We start from the raw sequence: 24428 nt of genomic DNA on the forward strand, positions 1-24428 counted from the left end.
TTATTACGAAAATGGAGCAAAGGACAAAGAAAAAGCTTCAAATTTGGTGTTCCAATGGTGTGGAGAGAGCCAAAAAATCATCATGATGACTGTTATTTATGGTAAACACAGGTACAGGCACATCTTCACAATGAGGGACAGGCCTTCTTGCAGATTCCATGTTACTCCCATTTTCGTTTCTTATGCTTATTGAATCCTTGCACTTGCACTGCACAGAAATAACAGTCATCATGATGATTTTTTGGCTCTCTCCACACCATTGGAACACCAAATTTGAAGCTTTTTCTTTGTCCTTTGCTCCATTTTCGTAATAATTCGATACATGCTTTGCACACTATGTGTGGTGCCCAAAACTTGTCTTGGTCCCCAAGCATAACCCCAAAATAGGCAAAATACACTTTTTTTACGAAGTGTGTTATGTTTCTTCTATGTTTTGGCAGTGTATATTCACCACAAATGTAACAGAATGAGTCTGGATCGTTAAGACAACTTCTTCATGATGAGTTCATGCTTTTCACTGGAAAACAGACAACAACATAAAGTTAGTGCAAAAATCAAGCTATGAACAAACTTTTAGAACACTAATTAACACAAAACTATATTGAGAACTGCTCAGTTCAAGTACTAATCCAAAGAAATTAATGAGATGATGCGTCGCATTTACCAACAAGTGCTATAAATAAGATACCAAAAATCTCAAAAACTTGAGCCAATCTGGCAAAACTGATGACATATTCAGAATCAGCACCCCAAAAATACCCCAAATTCATTAAAATATTTTGGACACCAGAAAAAAAAAATTTTTTCGTTGACCTGTGTAATAATTCTGAATGGGGAGAATGCAGGACCCTTCTCTATTAATTCAAGGTGGATACCATGAACTAGACAATCCATTTTAAGGGATTAGCCTTTTTAGTCAATCCCTTTGTGTTTTGAGGTCGTTTTGACAAAACCCGATCACAGGTTCATATAGATTCCCCTTTACCAAATCTATATGAATCTCAGTTATTCCCAAATAACAGATTTTATCCTGTCCATAGAATAGGGGATGACTTGCTGATTTTTTGGGGGTTTTAACTGTTGGGACCCCCAACCATCCAGACATCAAGGCTTTGGAGCCGATAGAAAAGAGCTGTGCACCCCTTTCTTGAATGACTCAGAGGTGCGCATGCTTGACCTCCACTCCATTTATTGTCTGTGGGACTGACGGAAGTAGCGCCGCATTCTGCAATTTCCAGTAGTCCCATTACCATCGACTGGGGCGGAGGACAAGCACGTGCACCTCTGCTCCATTAAATATGGATTCTCTGGCTATTCCAGACCTTAATCTTGGGATCAAGCGGTCGGATCCATAGACAATCAGTACGTTTTCCCCCTATCCTGCTTGTTTTTGGGGGGAGCAATTTTAATTTAGTCCTTTTCCTATTTCTAAAGGTGAGGTTGCACATGCTCACTCATCTCTGCCCCTGAAACCATTATCATATTGGTAACGGTCTCAGATCCCCATCAATCTGATCGCAATGACAAGTCGCTCAAGGGGAAACCTTGTTTAACCCTTCCAGAACCACCCACATGAGCTATTTACCATTCCCTTTGCCTTCGGTACGTCGTAGCGCACAAAATCGAAGCGTACAGAGACTTCAAGCTGAGAAATTCAATGTCGGCGCATCTCGCATCTGTCCATGCAGCCAGTATTCTGCGTGCGCTCCCTATGCAGCCCAATCCTTAGAGGATCCGGTCTGTCATCTAATCGGAGAGCGTTCACCTGTAAATAGCTTCAAATCAGATTTTAGGAAAGGTTGTAAAGCCTTTCACAGCATGGAGTATTCGTCTGTATCCGCCAGAGAATTTCTCCACTGATAAGTCTATCTACCTGTCTTCGACTTTGCAAATTCTTATCTGGCGCCTGCACAAAGAAGATAAAGTTTGTCTGGTGCCCGCTGTCCAAAGCCACGATAGCAATTTTTCAACAGTCGTTATTTTTTTTTCTTTGTGATATCCATCTCCTCGATTTCGGTAGCCCCATGTGTCGAGTTCAGAAAAAGCTGTAAGCACCAAATAAACACTCAGTCTGGTAAGTGCTCTTGTTTCCAGCAGTTTTCAAATTGGCAGATCGTTCACTTATCATATTACTAAAACACGATTAGAATTTATTCCAGGAAGAGAGTAAGTGCTCGGGGAAGGGATTCCAGGAAAGAGACACCGATAGGAACCTCCGACCGCAAGAACGGATCGTGGGATTCATCTATAAGTTACGCTGCCTGTGCCAGGAATTATTTACATATACATTGATCCGAGCTGTCATCTAGGACGGGGCTGGCAGCAGTACCGGGCGGTGATGCTTGGTGTTTGTCAGCAATGTGCCTCCTACATATAAATTACTGTAACATCATGGTAGGCCATACTTTTCCATAAAGTGAAAAAGAAAGCATGCTGATGCATCCTTACCCGCCACACGTAGGTTTTGGGAAGCTTTGGGTGCATGATGGCCTATGGGCTTGACAGAGTATATATCAAGGAATATTCCCACAGGCCCCTTTATTGAGTTTTATTGGATTTTCTTTTCACTGCAGTAATAATGCCCCCTTTGTTCTCCTATGCAGTAATAATGCCCTCTTTTTTCCCCGTACACAGTAATAATGTCCCCATTGTTCCCCTATGCAGTAATAATGCCCCTTTGTTCTCCTGTGCAGTAATAATGCCCCCTTTTTCCCAACGCAGTAATAATGCCCCCTTTTTCCCCCTATGCAATAATAATGCCCCCTTTGTTCTCCTGTGCAGTAATAATGCCCTCTTTTTTCCCGTACACAGTAATAATGTCCCCATTGTTCCCCTACGCAGTAATAATGCCTACTTTGTTCCCTTATGCAGTAATAATACCCCCTTTTTCCCATACGCAGTAATAACGCCCCCTTTGTTCCCCTATGCAGTAATAATGCCCCCTTTGTTCCCTTATGCAGTAATAATGCCCCCTTTGTTCTCCTATGCAGTAATAATGCCCCCTTTGTTTCCCTACACAGTAATAATGCCCCCTTTGTTTCCCTACACAGTAATAATGCCCCCTTGTTCCCATACGCAGTAGTAATGCCCCCTTTGTTCCCCTACGCAGTAATAATGCCCCCTTTGTCCGCTAAGAAGTAATGCCCTCTTTGTTTCCCGTACGCAGTAATAATGCCCCCCTTGTTCCCGTACGCAGTAATAATGCCCCCTTTGTTCCCCTACGCAGTGATAATGCCCCCTTTGTTTCTCTACACAGTAATAATGCCCCCTTTGTTCCCCTACGCAGTAATAATGCCCCCTTGTTCCCGTACGCAGTAATAATGCCCCCCTTGTTCCCATATGCAGTAGTAATGCCCCCTTTGTTCCCCTACGCAGTAATAATGCCCCCTTTGTCCGCTAAGAAGTAATGCCCTCTTTGTTTCCCGTACGCAGTAATAATGCCCCCCTTGTTCCCGTACGCAGTAATAATGCCCCCTTTGTTCCCCTACGCAGTGATAATGCCCCCTTTGTTTCTCTACACAGTATTAATGCCCCCTTTGTTCCCCTATGCAGTAATAATGCCCCCCTTGTTCCCGTACCCATTAATAATGCCCCCTTTTTTCCCCTACACAGTGCTAATGCCCCTTTGTTCCCCTACACAGTAATAATGCCCCCTTTGTTCCCCTACACAGTAATAATGCCCCCTTTGTTCCCCTACACAGTAATAATGCCCCCTTTCTTCCCCCTACACAGTAATAATGCCCCCCTTGTTCCCGTACACAGTAATAATGCCCCCTTTGTTCCCGTACACAGTAGTAATGCCCCCTTTGTTTCTCTACACAGTAATAATGCCCCCTTTGTTCCCCTACACAGTAATAATGCCCCCTTTGTTCCCCTACACAGTAATAATGCCCCCTTTGTTCCCGTACGCAGTAATAATGCCCCCCTTGTTCCCGTACGCAGTAATAATGCCCCCTTTGTTCCCCTACGCAGTGATAATGCCCCCTTTGTTCCCCTACGCAGTAATAATGCCCCCTTTGTTCCCCTACACAGTAATAATGCCCCCTTTGTTCCCCTACACAGTAATAATGCCCCCCTTGTTCCCGTACGCAGTAATAATGCCCCCTTTGTTCCCCTACGCAGTAATAATGCCCCCCTTGTTTCCGTACACAGTAGTAATGCCCCCCTTGTTCCCCTACGCTGTAATAATGCTCCCTTTGTTCCCCTATGCACATTTTTGCTCCTCAGCATAGTAATTATGTCTCCTTTATTTCCTAGCACAGGTATTATGCCCCTTTTTGTGCCCCCACATAGTAATAATCCCCTTTGTTCTTCTACACAGCAATAATGCCCCCTTTTATGCTACAGTATGATATCAATGCCCCCTTTTCCCCTTAGACACTAATTATATTCCTTTGTGTCTCTTGGACCCTAATAATTCACTCATCTTTGCCCCCACACAGTAATAATGCCCCATTTTGCCCCTTATACAGGCACTACTCCCATCTTTGACCTCTACACTGTAACAATTTCTCCCTATGTGCCCCCACACATTAATAATGCCCCCCTTTGTTCCCATAGTACTGTTGTAATAAACCATTCTGTGACTCCCCCCCGCCCCCGCCCCCCCGCCACACACAATGATATTGCACCTCTTTTATCCTCCCAAAAAATACTGTTACTCTCTGCACAACGAGTCAGTGACAGCTTGTGCTTTCAGGGAGAAGGTGAAGGCGAAATATTGCATGGGTGAGGCCGCCTGCGCCCGGCCACTGACACCACAAATTAAGCTTTGACGTCTGAAGGAGAATAAATGGCACGATTTGGGTCGAGGGAAATACATTTGAAAATGGAGCTTGCCCCAGGCTAAAAATCCAGGGCATAAGTCCCAGATGTTCTCTAATAGCGCCCCCCACATGCTTAGAACGCATGTTGGCACGCAGATGCAACGCCAAGGTGCATGTTTCAAAAAGTTCCCTTTCTTTAAAGTATAAACAAAGTCTAAAACTCCTCACTACTGTCATTAAATGAATTAACGAGAAGAACTTGTTCTAGAGACACCGTGAATTAACAATTCATTCCCATACAAAAGAACGTGTATCAAAGATGGTTCGGAATCATTTTTTGACGTGTTCTGTGATTTGCCATCCTGAAATTTCTTCACTTGTCTTTTCAAAAGTCTGTTTTTTTTTTTCCAGTCATCATAAAGACGGTTCTCCAAACAGGCCTTGCCCTATTCTCTTTGACAGATAAATGATTTAGATGCAAAGTTATTCACGAAGAAATCATTCACAATGGTATTGCAGTGCGGCGTACTATAAAAATAAAAAGTCAACTGATTTTTCTTTTTCATTGTTTATTTTTCTTGGGGGGGGAGGTATCTTTCATCAGACGTGAGAACAAAGATGTAGAAATATTTGTCAACAGAGATGGATTTTATGTACTTTATCTGTATATATTGCCCTATTTCCTGTCCTCCTCCTATCCCTGGTTACTGTCCGTCCTGCAGCCATATTTCCTCCTCCTATCCCTGGTTACCGTCTGTTCTCCAGCCATATTTCCTCCTCCTATCCCTGGTTACTGTCAGTGCTGCAGCTGTGGCGCCCCTGAGGCTTCAGTTGCCACAGAGGTACTGCACCTTCTCCTAAGCTGTAGTGCCCCACCATCCAGGTAAGGTGGGAACTCCTGACCACGCTCCACACCTGCATTCCACACACAGGATAGTTCAGTGGGGCCACCTAACAGCTTCAGGCTGGGGGTTAGCAGAGCACCCCTCGTGGAACCCTGCTTCGTAACACAAGATGTGCTGGGAGGCGGGTTGAGTGTGATGAGACAAAAGAGAGGGAAAGTGTAGGATTTCAGGTCAGTCTGGGGAGAGACCCAGAAGGGGTCGGTCTGACAGAGAGCAGTCTGGAGAGAGACCCAGAAGGGGTCGGTCTGACAGAGAGCAGTCTGGAGAGAGACCCAGAGAGAGAGCAGGCTGACAGCAGGTCAGCCTGAGAGGAGCTCCAGGCGGAGGAAGGCAGTCAGTCAGGAGAGGCTTAGGACTGGTCTTAGTGGAACGAGCTTCTCAGGAAAGGAAGAGAAGGAGAAAGAGACGTAGACTTGAGACTACAGATTCCATAAGAGAGAGAACAGATCGGAACGAAGGAGAAGGGAAGGACGGTGGGAAGCTGGTTGAGAAAGAGAGAGAACCCTTCCAGTCCAGAGAGCGCAAAGGCCGGGGCCCGGTCCCCGAGGTTGATTGGATCTTTATATCCGGCAACAGACACCGGAGGAGTAGTGAGCCGCTAACGCCTTGCTCCCACCATAGACTTGGGACACAACAGCGAAACGGATAGAGAGCCGGGACTCAGGAGAGGAGTCCCCGAAGTAGGCTACAGCTGTCTGTCATACAAGTAGAGACTAGGAACACCTAGAGAGAGGCATTCCAGGGTAACTAAGTACTGGAGTGCTTCGCCCCTAAAGGCACATTTGAGGAGTCGTTCAGTGAAGGTACATATTGGCGGAGTGTGGAAGGGAGAGTCCTGTCCTGCCTGGAGGTTGGCTGGAGCCCTGACCTGGAGAACACAGTACAGAGGCAGGCAGTTGTGTGAACTGCAAACAGTGAGTAAAGCTTTGGAACCGCATACACTGGTGTCCTCCAGTTATTCCCACACCACTATACCTGGGTAACAACATCTACACCATCCTGCGCCTCTCCTCATCCATTGCACCTACACTGCCCTGGGACTACAGCTCCACCTGTGGGGAGCTATACCATCTCTGCTGCACCACACCATCAGTCCCAGTGGATCTGTATGCAGCGTTGGCCTAAGACCATACTTGCCAAATACCACGGGTGGCGTCACAAACTATTCTAATAAACTCTAAACACCATTAACACCACCGCCATTGATATTGGGGCCCAGGGCCACGGACCGGGTCACCGCTGCTGTGACACACCATTCCCCCCGTGCACCGGCCCGGTACCGAGTACCCCACTGCCCTGGGCGAGCCGCGGGGACGACCCACAGAAATATTTCCTCCTCCTATCCCTGGTTACCATCTGTCCTTCAGCCATATTTCCTCCTCCTATCCCTGATTACTGTCAGTGCTGCAGCCATGTTTCCTCCTCCTATCCCTGGTTACTGTCTGTCCTTCAGCCATATTTCCTCCTATCCCTGGTTACTGTCAGTGCTGCAGCCATATTTCCTCCTCCTATCCCTGGTTACTGTCTGTCCGGCAGCCATATTTCCTCCTCCTATCCCTGGTTACCGTCTGTCCTGCAGCTATATTTCCTCCTCCTATCCCTGGTTACTGTCTGTCCTTCAGCCATATTTCCTCCTCCTATCCCTGGTTACCGTCTGTCCTGCAGCTATATTTCCTCCTCCTATCCCTGGTTACTGTCTGTCCGGCAGCCATATTTCCTCCTCCTATCCCTGGTTACCGTCTGTCCTGCAGCTATATTTCCTCTACCTATCCCTGGTTATTGTCTGTCCTGCAGCCATATTTCCTCCTCCTATCCCTGGTTACCGTCTGTCCTGCAGCTATATTTCCTCTACCTATCCCTGGTTATTGTCTGTCCTGCAGCCATATTTCCTCCTCCTATCCCTGGTTACCGTCTGTCCTTCAGCCATATTTCCTCCTCCTATCCCTGGTTACTGTCAGTCCTGCAGCCATATTTCCTCCTCCTATCCCTGGTTACTGTCTGTCCTGCAGCCATATTTCCTCTGCCTATCCCTGGTTACAGTCTGTCCTTCAGCCATATTCCCTCCTCCTATCCTGGTTACTGTCTGTCCTTCAGCCATATTTCCTCCTCCTATCCCTGGTTACCGTCTGTCCTTCAGCCATATTTCCTCTGCCTATCCCTGGTTACGGTCAGTCCTGCAGCCATATTTCCTCTGCCTATCCCTGGTTACGGTCAGTCCTGCAGCCATATTTGCTCCTCCTATCCGTGGTTACGGTCAGTCCCGGTCCTGCAGCCATATTTCCTCTGCCTATCCCTGGTTACCGTCTGTCCTTCAGCCATATTTCCTCCTCCTATCCCTGGTTACCGTCTGTCCTTCAGCCATATTTCCTCCTCCTATCCCTGGTTACCGTCTGTCCTTCAGCCATGTTTCCTCTACCTGTCCCTGGTTACTGTCAGTCCTGCAGCCATATTTCCTCCTCCTATCCCTGGCTACCGTCTGTCCTTCAGCCATATTTCCTTCTCCTATCCCTGGCTACTGTCTGTCCTTCAGCCATGTTTCCGCTTCCTATCCCTGGTTACCGTCTGTCCTTCAGCCATATTTCCTCCTCCTATCCCTGGCTACCGTCTGTCCTACAGCCATATTTCCTCCTCCTATCCCTGGTTACTGTCAGTGCTGCAGCCATGTTTCCTCTACCTATCCCTGGTTACTGTCAGTCCTGCAGCCATATTTCCTCTGCCTATCCCTGGTTACTGTCGGCGTCAGATGAGATTTTTCTCCCGATAGACCCCCCTTTTTAGACCATACCCTCAATAAACTTCTTCCATGCCTTCCAAACCTGTGACTGTGCCCAACCATGGCTCATCCCAGCTGTCATACCTTCTTAAACCAATGCTTTCCAAGATGTTTCTCCAACACCTAGGAGAGCTCCCAACTCGTCCAGGAGCCTCTTAGAGTTGGCAAGTCGGCGGTACAAGCCCTCGTAGGCACATGCGTAAATAGGATGACTTACAGTCGTCCGTACGTTAATGGGCCGGTTTGTCTATGTCTACGGTTCACTGCATTCTGCTCATGAGAGGAGCATAAAATTAGACAACGACTGTCCGAGGTTCGGGTCACCATGTCTCGTCCTTTGGATTTCCTATGGATATTATATGAAATATTTATACAGCATTAACTTCTATTACCGTTCCTCCAATCTTCGTGGCATCCGATGCTTTCATTCAGATGATCTTCAACTCTTTCGAGACGTGGCCGTTTAATCAATGCATTCATAAATTATTGGTGGCATCTCATTGATCTTCATTTGCGTAGATGGCTGCATATTAACTTGAATAATACTTGACCTTTTTAGCTTCCCCTGTATAAGGGAAGAAATTCCTAATAACAAGGCAGATGTGGGAGTGGATATGGTGGGCTTGTGGTGATTAGTATCTGATTTAGATGGTATGGACCAGACGCCGGCTGCGTAATTAATGTAGCTATGGAGAATGCAGCATGATCAGCTTTGCATATCATTTTGTATGTAATGAAAACTAAAATGATTTATTAAAAAGTCTTAGCATAAAATATTGACCTCGCTGCGGCAGGGCCACCATAGGAAGTAAAGTTCCTGGCATTTAGGAAACGCAATATTTCTTATTTCCTTTATAAATGGAGAATAAACCAAACAAAAAGTTTAATTTTACTGAATGTAGTATATCATGTGGCCACTAGGGGCAGTGTTGTCTATGATTTTTCTACAGTATCCGATGGCGTTGAAATTGTTGAATTTTCTCAGTTTAACTAAATAACTAATTTTTACTAATAATATTTTAATTATTTCATCAATAAATAAAATGAATAGAAATGGAAGATCCCCTGAATCTAAGCTATCAAGTATTAAAATAGCTTCTATGATCATAAAATGGTTGGTGTATCTCAAATGAATGTATACTTTAAATTTTACCCTTTGAGATCCCTTTACACATTGTTCTCTTTGGATCTTTAGATTAGGGTTTCGTCACACATAGAGTCACACATCTGTCGCCATGTGGTGCCTACAGGGGACACTGTACTGTACCCTAGAAGTAACTTTCGGCTTATGCATCACTACAACTACAAAAAAAAACCAAAAACAAATATGAGCCCTAATGGACCCTTCACCCTTTTACCATGATTAATTTTAGAACATACCTAGTAAGAACCTATTCTAGTTCAGCGTTGGCCCCACAGAAGGTGTAGGTCCTGCTTCTATGGCCGGTACACCGCCACTTCAAGGTACTCATCACATAAAGCCTACATGTCTCCGATCTGGGCAGATTCCTTAATTCTTACCTAATTTAATCTCGTGAAACTTTACCTTTTGAAAATTTTTCGACGTGCGTTCTTCACTTCTCCCTCAAGAGCTCTTCTTGACATTTTATACAAGCTCATACAACCTTGTTTCTTAAGTCAATTACCGAAGGTTTTCGCAGCAAACATTGGAATGAATGAAATGACATTTTATGATTCGTGGTGCTTGGGGTGTTGGGGAACAGAAAATAATGATCGTACAGCGTGTAATACATGTAATGAGGTTTCCGGTAACGAGATTTGATGGACACAATCAATATGGTTTATATTTATTTTTAATGTTTTTGTTAAGTGTTTGTATTACATATTTTTTCATACATTGCAACTCACTCTTATATTTTATTTTTTGTTCATTTGTGTATTTTAGTAGTCTTTTGTATATACTTTTTGTCATTTTTTGTAGCTATTTTGATAGACACTGATGAGCAAAAAGGGGAGCAATGGTTTGAACTTTTGACTTTCAGGCTCCACATCTCACCATTCACTACAGCATCTTTTATAGACCATCATCTTGGATATCTCATACATAAATTTGACTTGCAGCTATTCAGAATATGATTAGTTATGCAGATTCTCGTCATGTCACTGCATTGTTACGGTTTTGCTCCTGGTGGTGGAAAAATCTTTTTCTTCCTGTATCCTACAAATGTGTGTGTTATTTGGTTGATTCCCAAGCAAAAGGTCAGTGGTTCTAATTGAGGAGCAACCATGAAGAAGAAGAGATTCAGCATCATCCAGCTCATCGATAGAGGTCTCTCGGCCAAGAAAATTGCTAAACTGCATCATGTGAGCTCCATGACCGCTGGAAGAATAAGACATGAAGTCTGTCCATCCTTTCAAAACCCAAGAGGTGGACGTCCAGGAAAAATATCGGAGTCACCAAGCTGGCTCATCACGAGGTCTATCAGTTCTGACGCGACAAACACGGCAATGGAAGAGTCTCGTATGCTTCATAATAATGAGATCACAGGCGTCCATGCGAGCACCGTGTGATACGCATTACACAAATCTGAAATTGTGGCTCGAAAAAAGTTGAAGAAGCCTTAACGTCATAAGAAGTGTCGGCTCCAGTTTGGAAAAAAGTATGAAACGTGGACAGTAGAAGATTGGAAACAAGTGATTTGGAGGGATGAGATGAATGTCAATAGACTAGGTTCTGATGGTTGCAAATGGGTCTGGAAGAAACCAGGGAAAAAAGGGATAACTGATCACAAATTTGAGGAATTGTCAAGTTTGGTGGAGAAGGCCAGATGATATGAGGTTGTTTCACCGCCAAAGTTGTTGGATACTTGACCAGGATCGATGGTGGTCTCAATGCTGAGCTATATGTGAGTATCCTACAAGAGGAGTTACTTCATACACTGGAGTACTATGGGTATGAAAAGGATGACATAGTATTTCAGCACGACAACGACCCAAAGCATACATCGAGATTGGTGAAGAAATGGTTCAATGACCATGAAGAAGAGGTGCTGGATTGTCCCCACAGTCCCCAGACCTCAACCCAATCCAACACTTGTGGTTAGAATTGGAGAAAAAGCGGTATACAGAACCAAGTGAGCCCACCAGTATGCACCAACTTTCGGACGTATAGAAGAAGCCTGGGATCAGATTCCACTCGAAACAAGCTTGAATCTGATCGAGAGCAGCCCAGAAGGGTTCAGGCAGTGCTGAAAGCCAAAAAGGTGGATTTACGAAATACTAACAAAATAATAAAAATTAAAATTTTAGATTTTTAGGAAAAAAATAGTAACAATGCAGCGACCTCGCAAGATCTGCATATCAAATCATATGCTAAATAGCTGCAAGTCAAATTTACGTATGAGATATCCAAGATGATTGTCTCAAGTTCCAAGCTATAGTAGATGGTGAGATACAGAGCCGGAAAGTCAAAAGTTCAAACCATTGTTACCCTTTTGTTCATCAGTGTATTTTCATATATTTTTTAATATTTTGAATCTGTTTTGATCATAATTTTTTTTTTAACCTTTTGATACAGAATTCCTGCATGTTATAAGATTTTGTTTTTATTTTTTATAATTTTTATATTGTGATTTTGTCTTGTTACGTTAATGTTTTGGATTCTCAGTGACCCGTAATTTTTTTTTTAATCTTGGCGTATTGCATTTACAAGAGCAATTAGAACTGATGATTTAGTCAATGAAACGTTGCATTCTAATGATGTAGATGGTAAATTCTGGTGTTTATAGACGGAAGTCTTTTTATTTTTTTAGTTGATGAAAGGAAATCTCTCTTAAGGAGTTGCTAATTATTAGCTGAAGATGGATGTTTTGTTTTTTTTTTGTCTTTCCACTTAGTAATTTTTGCCGAGATTAGGGATTCAAACTGGGATTTGGTGTATTGATAAAGAATTTAAGTAAAAATCTCTCTTTAATTTGCAGTGGAGATATGATATTGAGAATGCTGAGCTTTGTCTTCCTTCTATTCTGTTCTTTCTTATAAAACTTATTTAGCTTAAACAAAAATGCTATACATTTTGTGTGCCTAATTGGAATGATCTTTACACCAGTGTTTATAGGCAAATACTTTAAAAAGGAATTTTTCTCATAAATTGTCTGAGAGCAAAAAAAGAAATATGATTAAAAGTTCTTAATAATTTTTCAATTTAAACTTGAAAAACTGAAAATAATGTAAAACTGTACCATACGGGTGTATTCTATAATTGAAAGGGAATGTATTATCATTTAGTAATGTTTTATTAAAAATAAAAAAATTGAAAATCATGAAAATTTCCAACTTGCCACCAGGGAGATTTAAAGAGGACTTGTCACCAGTCAAAAGTGGCCAGTTTTTACTCTTTATTTTATTCCCACTGTTCCCCTGAGTATTTCATTTTTATTTTTTTTTAAATCCGCCATATGGTTCCTGAGATATGATCTTTGGGGGCAGATCTTACAGGATCCTCTGGGGCGTGTCTTTAGGCTGCCCCACATATTTACACTCTAAGGAACGCCCACTTAGCAGAGACCATACTAAATATCACCTCTAGTAAGAGAGAGGCTCATATCTTTGGAAACCTATGGCAGATTAAAAAAAAACAACAAAGGCTGGAGTATTCAGGGGAGCTGCGCGAATCTGGTGACGGGTCCTCTGTACAGAAGACTTTTCAGAAATGTCATTATCATCGCAGGCAGGATTACAATGACAGGTAACACCTTTATACACAACTGAGAATCACAGAAGGTGATGTCACATCTCCGGGTCATCATTCCGTTACAATATCCTTTGCACACGTTCATTAGAGGCGTCAAGATTTTTATTTTTCATACAGATCAGAATATAAAAAATAAAAGCAAATATTATCAATATTCCTTAATAAAATGGACATAAAATCCTGATTTACACAGTGGATCATTTTCTGATACAGTTCCATTGAAGGGATGGTCAACTTTTGACAATTCCTTTTCTGTTAGAAGTGTTCTCTGATGATAAGCTGATAATTTGTTGACTGGGCTCAACAACAATTGTTCAGTTTCCCTGCAGCACCCCCACAGGAGAGATGAGGCATTACACCGCTCATAGTTACATTGATCGGCTGTTCTCCTAAGCTATGGATGTGTTGACCAAACTTAGCAAAGGTTGTGATTCATTACCGCTTTGGTTTGAATTACAGTTTTGGGTTAGCGTTGGTTTAGGGAGGACCAACCTGCTACTGGCGATATCTCAACAGTCTGCTGTACCGGCACCATAACGCATTTGTGTATAAAAATGGTGGCATGCAAATTATGTAAATTTGATGTAATCCGATCATTCCAGGTTGTGAGAAGAACAATGGTCGCATCTGTGTAGTTTGAGCTTCTAGAACAATGGACATCTACTCCATGTTTTTCTTTAAAAAGACAGTGGAAGCTATACAACCCCATGCAGCATCAGTCTGGTCACCTTGGCTGGATGCGGGGCAGCTGCCCAAACTAATAAAGGCATTACCCAGCAAATTGTAGACTGGGAGAGAGGGTTATCTGCCTATGGCCACCATGAGATGAGAGGAGTAATCGCTAATGTTTATAGGATGCAAATGGTTTTCATAAATGTACAGCTCCTCCCAATCGGGTGGGAAGGTCCGCTTCACTTTTTACTCTATTATCTTCACGTCATCTCGTTATCTTATCAGGTTGTCTTGTATCAGATATGAAAAAACTCCCTGTACCATATACACAGTATGTGATCTATCTAATTATCTATCATCCATTATCTATTATCTATCATCTATCTATTATCTATCTATTTATCTAATTATCTATTATCTGTCTATCATCTATCTATTTATCTATTACCTATCTATCATCTATTTGTCATCTATCTATTTATTATCTATCGTTTATCTAATTATCTATCGAATTATCTATCTACCGTAATTATCTATTATCTACCTATCTGTTGTGTATCTATCGTCTATTATATATCTATTATCTATCATCTATCTATTATCTATTTTCCATCTATTATCTATCATCTATATATTATCTATCTGTTATCTATCTATTATCTATCATCTATTATCTAGCTATTATCTTTATAACATGTTATCTATCGGTTATCTACCTATCTATTATCTATCTGTCATCAATTATCTATCATCTATCTATCATCTATTATCCATCTATTATCTATCTATCTATTATCTATTCATCCATCCATCACAAATAAATCCTGATACCCCCCCCCCCCCCCCGATGTATTGTGCTGTTATGTAGTCAGTATCCGTTCCGCTCGCTGCCCATCTGCATCGGTGAACCCCGGAGGTTCACCATCCTTGCTCTAATGGAGCTGCCTGCCACATGTTTATTAACCTTGATGGAATAACACCCCCCCACCCTCCGCACAGAAATCCTCGTCTTCTCACTTGCTGTACAGAAACCCTTTTAACGGGAGCTTGTATCTGTTATTCCGTTTCCATTGGTCCGATACAATTGACAAGCAGCTCGCGTCGAAAGGAAATATCTCGGTTTAATTGTTAGCCAAGTCCCTCTTAATCCAGAGGAAGCATTTGAGATTCTGCCCAAGTGCTTAGTTTTCCCAGGCCGCCGAGGTCTGTTCTCCCCAGCCTCCAGGCTGCTGCAGCATCGCTAATGCAGATAGATTTCTGTCCCTCTCTCTTTCTCATTCCCCCTTTTTTTTCTCGCTCTCTTTCTCCTCCTCTCCTTCTCTTGTGTTTTTTTTTTTTTTTTTTTCGCTTTCTCTCGCACTCCGCTTTGATTCGTTATAAACAGACTGATCACTCCGATGCAGGAGAGAATCCTGTGTTTTTTTTTTTTTTTTTCACCGTGCAGATGGCTACATTAGAATGATATACCTTGGGATTTATCTTAGATGAACGTAACATTTGTATGCTAATGTTGATCTCTCCCTTGTTGCCGTTTTGCAGGACTGCCAGTCCCAAAGAAGAGCCCGAAGTCGGTGAGTCTCTATTTCATTTTTACCTTTTTTTTGTTCTTTTATATATACATATTTTTATTTATTTTATGTTGTCTTTTTTTTGTGGATATGTTGTTTTTTTTTTTTCCTGTCGGCCGTTGGATATGCTATCGGAGAGGTTGTTAGCGCCGTTTTATGCATCGTGAAGGGTGTACTGTGTATTGATACCGTGCTCGTTCTAGCACCGCATGATTAAAGAGCCGTATGCAGACAACCTTGCAGCCCCCTCGTTCATCCGAACGACCAGGCTGCTCCTTATCGCACCTATTAATCTTGGTAGGTGACTTTTTTTTATTTGGTGGCACTTAAATTCGAGAGGAGGTAAAGATGGGGGCTCTATCTATTTGATAGTTGGGGGGGAGTGGGAATGAGACTCCACCTTCTTTTCTCTATTATATAGTCCTTAAGGGATCGTCTTTACTTTATAGTGCAGTTTGGGGACCCCCCCTTTTTTTTTTTCTATAGTCAATTTATTCAGGGGAGCAGATGGTATTCTTTTTTTTTTTCTTTACTCGATCTGTCACTCAAATTATAGACCGCAGCACCCTGCCGGTTTGGGACCCCCTTCTCCACCCACCCGTCATTATTATGATTTTTTTTTTTTTCCTTCCAGATGCAGCACTAGTCAGTGTCTTTCTTCAAGAGCCCGCAAAGTGGTTTCTGTAAAAATAGCTTGCACATTATTTCAGAGGACGTATAAATAATTCACTAGCTCGAGCTAATTGATGGTCTGTATCCTCTGATTTTTTTTTTTCCCCAGCCCGTTCCCTTCTGTTTCTGGGCATATTTTTTTTTTTTTTTTTTTAGTGTTTTTTAGACATGGCTTGTTTGTGATGTTTTTTTGCACTATCATAAAAAAAAGATAAATTTATGAATGCAGCTACATATGAAGGCATTTAGAGAAAAATGTTTGTGATTTCAAGATTAACTTTTCGTTATCCTAAATTGTGCCAAGTGACAAATATTCCTTTTGTATTGACATTAGATTGCAGGAGCCCCCCCCCGACATCCCTGCTAAAATAACCCAGGCCCTCTAGGAGGAGAAAGGGGGAAAAAAAGGAACATGAATTTAGTTTAATCACTAAAATAAATGATATGATTCTGATGGCTGGAGGCATTTCTGGGTAGTCACGTGACCTTAGGCCCCAACCATTGTCAGTTTATATTAATGCAGAGAGAGAGAGGCTTCGTTCGCGCTCACAGCCCAATCACAAAAATGTCAAAGTATATGCTTATAGTTCTGCACCAGCGTCAGAAATAATTTAGCCCTTGGTGACAAGAGTCGCTTTTGAAATGACTGTAAACTTGGTCCCTTGTAGTTTTAATCACATTTTGGGTGCCAGGTTTTTTGTTGTTTTTGTTGTTGTTGTTTTTTTTTTGCAACCGTTTGGTTTGTTTTTTTTGCAACCGTTTTGTTTTTTTAAATTTTAAATTATTTTGATTTGAAATGTAAGTGTTTCTTTTTTTAAAATTTCAAATGTTTTCAATTTGAAATTTCACCTTTTTATTCTTTTGACTTGAAATTTCACCTTTTTTAAAATCGTTTCAATCTGAAATTTCACCTTTTTATTCTTTTGACTTGAAATTTCACCTTTTTTAAAATCGTTTCAATCTGAAATTTCACCTTTTTTTTAATCGTTTCGCTGAGAAGTTTATCCGTTTTTAATTTTTTGGGTTCATTTTAAATTATTTTTCTTTGAAATTTCACATTTTTTTATCGTTTCGATTTGAACTTTAACCGTTTAATTTTTTTGGTTAATTTTAAATTATTTTTTATTTGAAATTTCACCTTTTTTATCGTTTCGATTTGAAATTTAACAATTTAACCGCTTTTTTTTTATTTTAAATTATTTCAATTTATAATTTAACTATTTTCCTTTTAACTTCTTTTTTAATATTACTTACACATCTGTCATTTGAATCAATGAATAAATAAATATATAAATACTGGACTTTTAATTTGTGATTTGCAAGGCAAGATAAATCCTTTGGTCTTATTGTTAAGCTCCTTTACAAGAACTGTTCCGGGGTGCTTAATGCCATGTGTAATTAATGATTTTTAGGCCGGAGTTATCTCCCCCCCCCCCGACTGACAAATAGTTGTTGAATAACCAGGAAATAAAGAATTTTATTCTTAATTAAAAAAAGGATTTTTTTATTGTAATATCTACAAACGTCCAATCAACAGGATCAACACAAGGTCACAAAATTTATATTTTTTTTTCAATTTTTTGAAATAAGTAAAATAAAAAAAAAATATCATCCAAACAGTTTATTTAAGCTGTAGTCCAATTTTTGATAATGCTCTCATTTGTTCCAGTTTTTATATAGTTTTTCTTATAATCGAGAATATTTTGCTCACCGAATACAGTATGCTCTGTGGTACTCACTGCTGCATGCAATTGAGTTGGATTGTGTAGTATCGATACACACTAAATTTGCATTTAGTTTTTTTTTTTCTCCTCTCCTTTCCCTCATTTTAATATATATTTATTTATGCCCCTTTCTAGTAGTCAATGATTTAAAGGCAACCTGTCATATTGTACCTGCAGTCTGATATGTGGACATCATGTTATGGAGAAATCCCATTGTTTATTTACATATGGGTCCGCGGTGGGCAGTCCCCTTCCGTGATTGATAGTCTTCCATGTATGACTGGGCCTGCAGAGATAACAGTCATTCACTGAGTAGGACCGCCCACTGGACTGATGTACGCACAGACACCAAGGATTTAAATAGATAAAATATCAGTCTGGTGGGCGGTCCCATTCCATGATTGACAGTCTTCCATATATGACTGGGCCAGCAGAGATAAGTCATTCACTGAGGTGGACCACCCACTGGACTGATGTATGCACGTACACCAGGGATTTCAAAAGACAAAATATCAGTTCGGTGGGCGGTCCCCTTCCGTGGTTGACAGTCTTCCGTGTATGATTGGGCCTGCAGAGATAACAGTCATTCACTGAGTAGGACCGCCCACTGGACTGATGTATGCACGTACACCAGGGATTTCAATAGATAAAATAGCAGTCCGGTGGGCGGTCCCTTTCCGTGGCTGACAGTCTTCCATGTATGACTGGGCCTGCAGAGATAGCGGTCATTCACTGAGTAGGACTGGCCACTGGACTGATGTACGTACAGACACCAGGGATTTCAATAGATAAAATATCAGTCCGGTGGGCGGTCCTACTAGTGACAGCTATCACTCTATGCACAGTCATACAGGGAAGACTGACAATCGCTAGTCAGACAGCAAACTAGACTCATATCTTATCTGTTCAAATTCCTGGTGTTTGTACGCATATCAATCCAGTGAGAGGTCCTACTCAGTGATTGACCGTCCTCTCTGTATGATGGGGCCTGTAGAGATAGCTGTCAATAATTAAGTAGGACCGCCTACTGGACTGATATTTTATCCATTGAAATCTCCCTGGTGTCTGTACTTATATCAGTCCAGTGGGCGGTCCTAGTCATTGACTGACCGTCTTCCCTGTATGACTGGGCTTGCAGAGATAGCGGTCAACCACTGAGTTGGGTCGCCCTCTGGACTCGTTTGCATACAGACACCAGGGACTTCAATGGGTAAAATACAAGTCCTACTAGTGAGGGACGGCTTTCTCTGCAGGCCCAGTCATACAGAGAAGACTGTCAAACACTGGGTAGGACCGCCCACTGGACTCCTATGCATCAGGGATTTCAATGAATAAATTGCAAGCTATTCTAATTCTTTTCCTCCAGAAATGTATATTAACCTGATCGACTCCTGCTCTAGGTCAGATATCATTTCCAAAATGACAGGCACTTATTAAAAGCCCAGTAAAGCAAAAAAAAAAATAAAAAAAAAATGTTGAAATGGAAAATAAATAAAAAAAAAATTTGAAATCAAGTTATAAACTGCAATCAAGTATTTCAACTCGTGGTTATTTTTTTCTGCGTAGACTGTTTTCACCAGCCCCAATAAGTTTCTTTGTAAACTTTGTAATTTTCTTTGGAAAAGGGTAGCAGCACCTATGGATGTTCCCTGCCTGTTTATTATTGATTTCTGAGTTGTGTTCTTCTTTATTACCTTTGCAAGTTGTCTATACATAAAGAATCTATAAAAGAGGGAGCTGAGAATTGTCGTTCTGCAGTCTCTGAATGGCTATGATCTCTGGTCGCTCATCCCCTCCTACATACTCTCATTGAAACTTTACTGACTGCAGAGAAATAAAAAAAAAAAATCTATTCAGTGTCAGCAGCTTAAAGGTGACACCTACAGGATGCTATACACGTCTAAGGAGAGATCATTTTATTATAATTACCATCACTGAATCATTATTTTATATGAAATATTCTAGAATTTGTTCTACTATCAGGCATTATATTTTAGTATTATATCTTTGTACAATTTCTTTATTATTTTATTTTTTTTAAGTTATTTCAGAATTATTCTTGTATTATTATTATTTATAAAGTATTATTTAATGAGAACCTGTCATCAGGATTTTATACTACAAACTAATGGCATATATGTAAGGGTGCTTTAATGCTGATTAAATCCTTACCTTTCTTGTAGAAATCCATTTAGCTGATTAAGAGAAATCAATTTTTTAAAATCTTATACTAAAGAGGCTGCAAGTGCAGTGGGCGAGCGCTGCACTTACAGATCTCCTACCCCTCTCCCTATTCCTCGCCCACTGACTGCCTCCTGTCTCTGACCGACAGGTCAGGTCACTCATGATTCAGTGACCTGTCAGTCATAGACACAGGAGGCAGAAACCTGTCGAGGAAAAGGCACAGGAGCAGGAGAGCTGTAAGTGCAGCGCTCGCCCAGTGCACTTGCAGCTCATTAGTATGCAATTTCAACACTGGATTTCTACAGTTAATTGCATTTCTACAAGGAAAGTAAGGATTTAATCAGCATTAAAGCACCTTCTCATACTTAGCATTAATTGGGACTATAAAATCCTGATGGCAGGTTCTCTTCAAAGGGAACCTGTTATGTTGAAAATGGTTTCTGATCTGCTGATAGGATGCTATAGAACAGGTGGAACTGATCAGACTGATTTATGCTTTTCTGGCAAAAGATTAAAACATACATTTTATTTACTGAAATCTCTGATGTTTGTATATGTGTGAGTCCAGTGGGCGGTCCTAATTAATGATTGGCAGGTTTCCCTGTATCAATCACTGAGTAAGACCGCCTACTGGACTCATATACTGACAAACACCAGGGATTTCAATGAATAAAATACAAAGTATACTAAATCTTTTCCAACAAACCTTTATCTTATTCTGCTCAGCTTCTCCTCTTTACCGTGCTGTCCACAGATTGGACTGCATGTGCAGCGTGACATGTTCCCTTTAATACTAGTATTGACGTGGTTCATTTATATCTGCATTTTAAGGAAGTTGTCTGAGACTTTAGCATTGATAGCCTTTCCTTAGGATGTCATCAATGTCTGATTGGTAGGGGTGCGCCACCGGCATCCCCACCAATCAGACATTGATGACCTATTCTAAAGATAGGCCATGTTAAAGTCTCGGACAGCCCCATTGACTTTCTTTAATCACGCAAGGCAACCAAAGAGGCAACCAGTTGACCCAATTGAGTTAAAATGTCTCTAGATGGCCATCATTTTCCATAAAAAATCTCAACTTTAGTCCATCAATCAGAGTCGTATTATTAATAGTATTCATTATCTGAGTATTATAAATTTTTGCATTACCCCTTTTAGGCTCCGTTAGATTCAGACCTAGAAAGTTTTTTTTAGAGGGAGATATGTAGCGGGTTTGCGAAGCATAAAAATATACAAGGTACCAAACTGGTACTTTGTTGTAGGCCCTATTTTCAAAATGGCTGTTTTGTTCCAGTAGGGAAGTATAAATCCTAATGATAGCCGAGCAAATTCTTGACAAGTATACATAGATTACATTTTCTGTACTCTATTATTCTAGTAGTATAGATATGTTTTTAGGAATTAAGGTCTAGAAAGGGTCTTTTTCCAGAAACCCTTCAACTCTTGTTACAGCTCAGCCCTATTTAATTGGATCGGACCAGACAGCAAGACTAGATACATGGAGTTCCTTGAGAAAAAGGCGAGACCTCCCAAAAGAGTTGGCAAATCTCCAAAATTCGTAATCAAACTGACCCCCTGTGTGCAGATGCACATGTAGGGGGCGGGAAACTAGATGTGGCCCGCAAACGGGTGTTTTTCAAAAATATTTATAAGTATAAGGGTAAGCTATTCTCCTTCGAGAAAATTTCAAAAAGTTGGCAAGGGTAGCGTTGTTGTTTGTTTTCTTTCTAAAAGAAGATTCTTGTTTTTAATCTTACACAACGAACCCCTTTATAGGTTAACATCACAAAGAACGGTATAAACTTTATATCGATGTCGGGCGAACAGCGGTTCAGTCGGCAGCTATCGCGGCTGGTCCTTCCATACACAAGATCATTGGATCTGTCGAAATCGCCTGTGTACTCTAAGAAGGAGCCGTCGCCAGATATCTCTGCTAACGTCTTGTCCAAGTGAGAACAAAAAAGATCGGTATGTTAAATTGGACATGCCAGATACTTAACTCCACATGGAGGGAGGAAAAAGACCGAAGTACTCACCGATCCAGGTGAAAAAGTCCGCTTTATTTAGCAATCCATATAAAACTTCATGACCGGGAGGCTGGAGGGAGGAGTGAGCAAGATCTGACGATGGCTGTTTCATGCCTAATAGTGCTTCAATGGGTCAGTTGAAGATACTTAACTCCCCCGACACTATATGTAGGGGGTTCCTGTACAGAGATGAGCAAATTTGTACGGATTTGGTTCCAAATACAATCGGATCTGAATATTGTTTTTGCAATATTTGTCCAACACAACCGAACTTCGTTAGAGTCAATGGGAGTAGAAATTACCGAATATGTTCGGAATCGAACATAGGACTTTGTGAGAATCATGTGGGAATAGTGGATGAGGGCAGGTAAATCTCGCCCAGATTCCTTTCCTATGTGGCCTAGTCTGGTCAGTATCGCACCTGCTTACTAATGGATAATGGGAGGTGGATATAAAAGGATGCCAGGTGGTTGTGTGAGTGTCTCAGCCTGGGAACACAGAGAGCCTGTCTGTGTGAGAGACACACGTGAGTGGAAGCAGTGCCCACTGCAACTGTGGTTTGGCTGGACGGGAGAAGCCCGCCAGTTGGTAGTTAGGTTGTCCATTGTTTAGTTAGTGCCGGACAGGCAAGGATTTGTTTTATGTTTTATTTCCTTTTGCATTGCTTTCACTGTTAATAAACCTGACCCAGGGTCAGTTATACCCGAATCCCAGCTCTGCGCCTGAGTTTCATGCTGAATGCACGTGACCTTTGACCCCAGCAAAGGCGATCCCGGAGTGTTTTATCACATTGTGGTGGAGAACGCGGGCATCACGTTGCAAGCATGAGCATGGAGGACATGGTGAAAGCGCTGGTACAGTCCACCGCCGTCCAGCAAGAAGCTAATCGGGTGATGATGGCCCAGCTGAAGGAGTTGGTGGACATGACAGTTGCCGATCGTTCGCTTCTCCAGCAGGTGGCGCAGCGCTTGGCAAGCTTACCTGAGCTTAACCTGGAAGCCGAGTCGAGAGTGATTCACGTGAGTCGGTACTGGCAGAAAATGACGACCGAAGATGACGTCGAGGCATACCTGACCACGTTTGAACGGACGGCCGTGCGAGAAAAATGGCCGAAGGCACGATGGGCCGGCCCGATTGCCCCGTTTCTTTCCGGTGAGGCCCAAAAGGCTTATTATACTTAGAGCCTGAAGCCGCGCAGGACTTTGACAAATTGAAAGCCGAGATCTTGGCCCGGCTGGGAGTGACGACCGCTGTCCATGCACAGAGAGTGCATCAATGGACTTATCAGCCGGATAAACCACCGCGGTCACAGATGTTCGACCTGATCCACGTGACGAAGAAGTGGCTACAACCTGAGGTGTTGACAGCGCCAGAGATAATCCAGAGAGTCGTCATGGACAAGTACCTGAGAGCTCTACCGCCAGCCCTGAGGAAGTGGGTAAGCCATGGAAATCCTACGACGGCAGATCAACTGGTGGATCTGGTTGAACGTTACTCCGTGGCGGAAGGACTCCGAGACGACGCTACCCCACCTCGTTCTTCATCATCTCCACGTGGAACCAGTAAGACTGTTCCAGGGAATAGGGGAGATGGAAAAATCCCTAAGACAGTGGGGGAGGAAAACGGGACTGCCCGCACTGCGAGGCCGAGAGTAACGAACTATGGTCTAAGCAAGGGGCCCGTTAGGTGTTTCCGCTGCCAAGAGATGGGACATATTGCTGCGAACTGTCCGCTCACTACTGAACCCATGCAGTGCGATGTCACAGACTCTAAAAACCGCATGTCTATGGTTGCACGGGTAGTGAGTGTGAATGCCGGTCAAAAGGATGTGGAAAAACACTTGTGTGATTTAACTGTTGATGGAATAAATGTGGTGGCATTGTTAGACTTGGGAAGTGTGGTGACTCTGGTGAAGGCCAGTCTGGTGTCAGCCCCGACTGGACCATCAGACAAATTTTCTGTAACGTGTGTGCATGGAGACACCTGTTCGTACCTCACCACGGTCATATGCATTACTACTTCCTATGGGTCTGTGCAACATAAAGTGGGACTCGTCCCGGCGATATTGCATGATGTTATCCTGGGCCGGGATTTTCCCCACTTCTGGCAATTGTGGGAGAGTCAGTTGATGCCCTCGGGTAATCGTGTACATGATTCTTCTCCCAGGGCGCGTGTGGGTCCCGAACCCCTGGAAGAGGTCTCCCCGGAAGACTCGGGGGAAGAGTCTGCGGGAAATGACCTGCAGTTCCCGTTTTCAGTCATGGCGGGTGATACGGAGGAGACCGGGGAAGAGGAGGAGGCCGACAGCCATCCACCTCCCCGTTTGCCGGATTTAGAAGTTCAGAAAGATGACTTCCAAAGCGAGCAAATAAAGGATCCTACCCTTTCTCAGGCTAGGACAAATGTAAAAGTGATAAATG

At 42.2% G+C, this 24428-nt stretch overlaps 1 protein-coding gene across 10 annotated transcripts in view; it reads left to right on the plus strand.

Moving 5' to 3' along the window:
- Nucleotides 1-24428, plus strand: part of MAGI1 (membrane associated guanylate kinase, WW and PDZ domain containing 1) — a 498523-nt gene that overhangs the window by 411632 nt on the left and 62463 nt on the right. For all 10 annotated transcript variants that reach the window (XM_073569761.1, XM_073569757.1, XM_073569759.1 and 7 more), the window contains one exon: nucleotides 15370-15401. In XM_073569761.1, coding sequence (XP_073425862.1) covers nucleotides 15370-15401 — 32 coding nt within the window. The remainder of the gene's footprint in view (nucleotides 1-15369; nucleotides 15402-24428) is intronic.

Source organism: Dendrobates tinctorius, unplaced genomic scaffold (genome assembly GCF_039654945.1).
Source record: "Dendrobates tinctorius isolate UK_male_01 unplaced genomic scaffold, ASM3965494v1 ptg000027l, whole genome shotgun sequence".
NCBI lineage: Eukaryota > Metazoa > Chordata > Amphibia > Anura > Dendrobatidae > Dendrobates > Dendrobates tinctorius.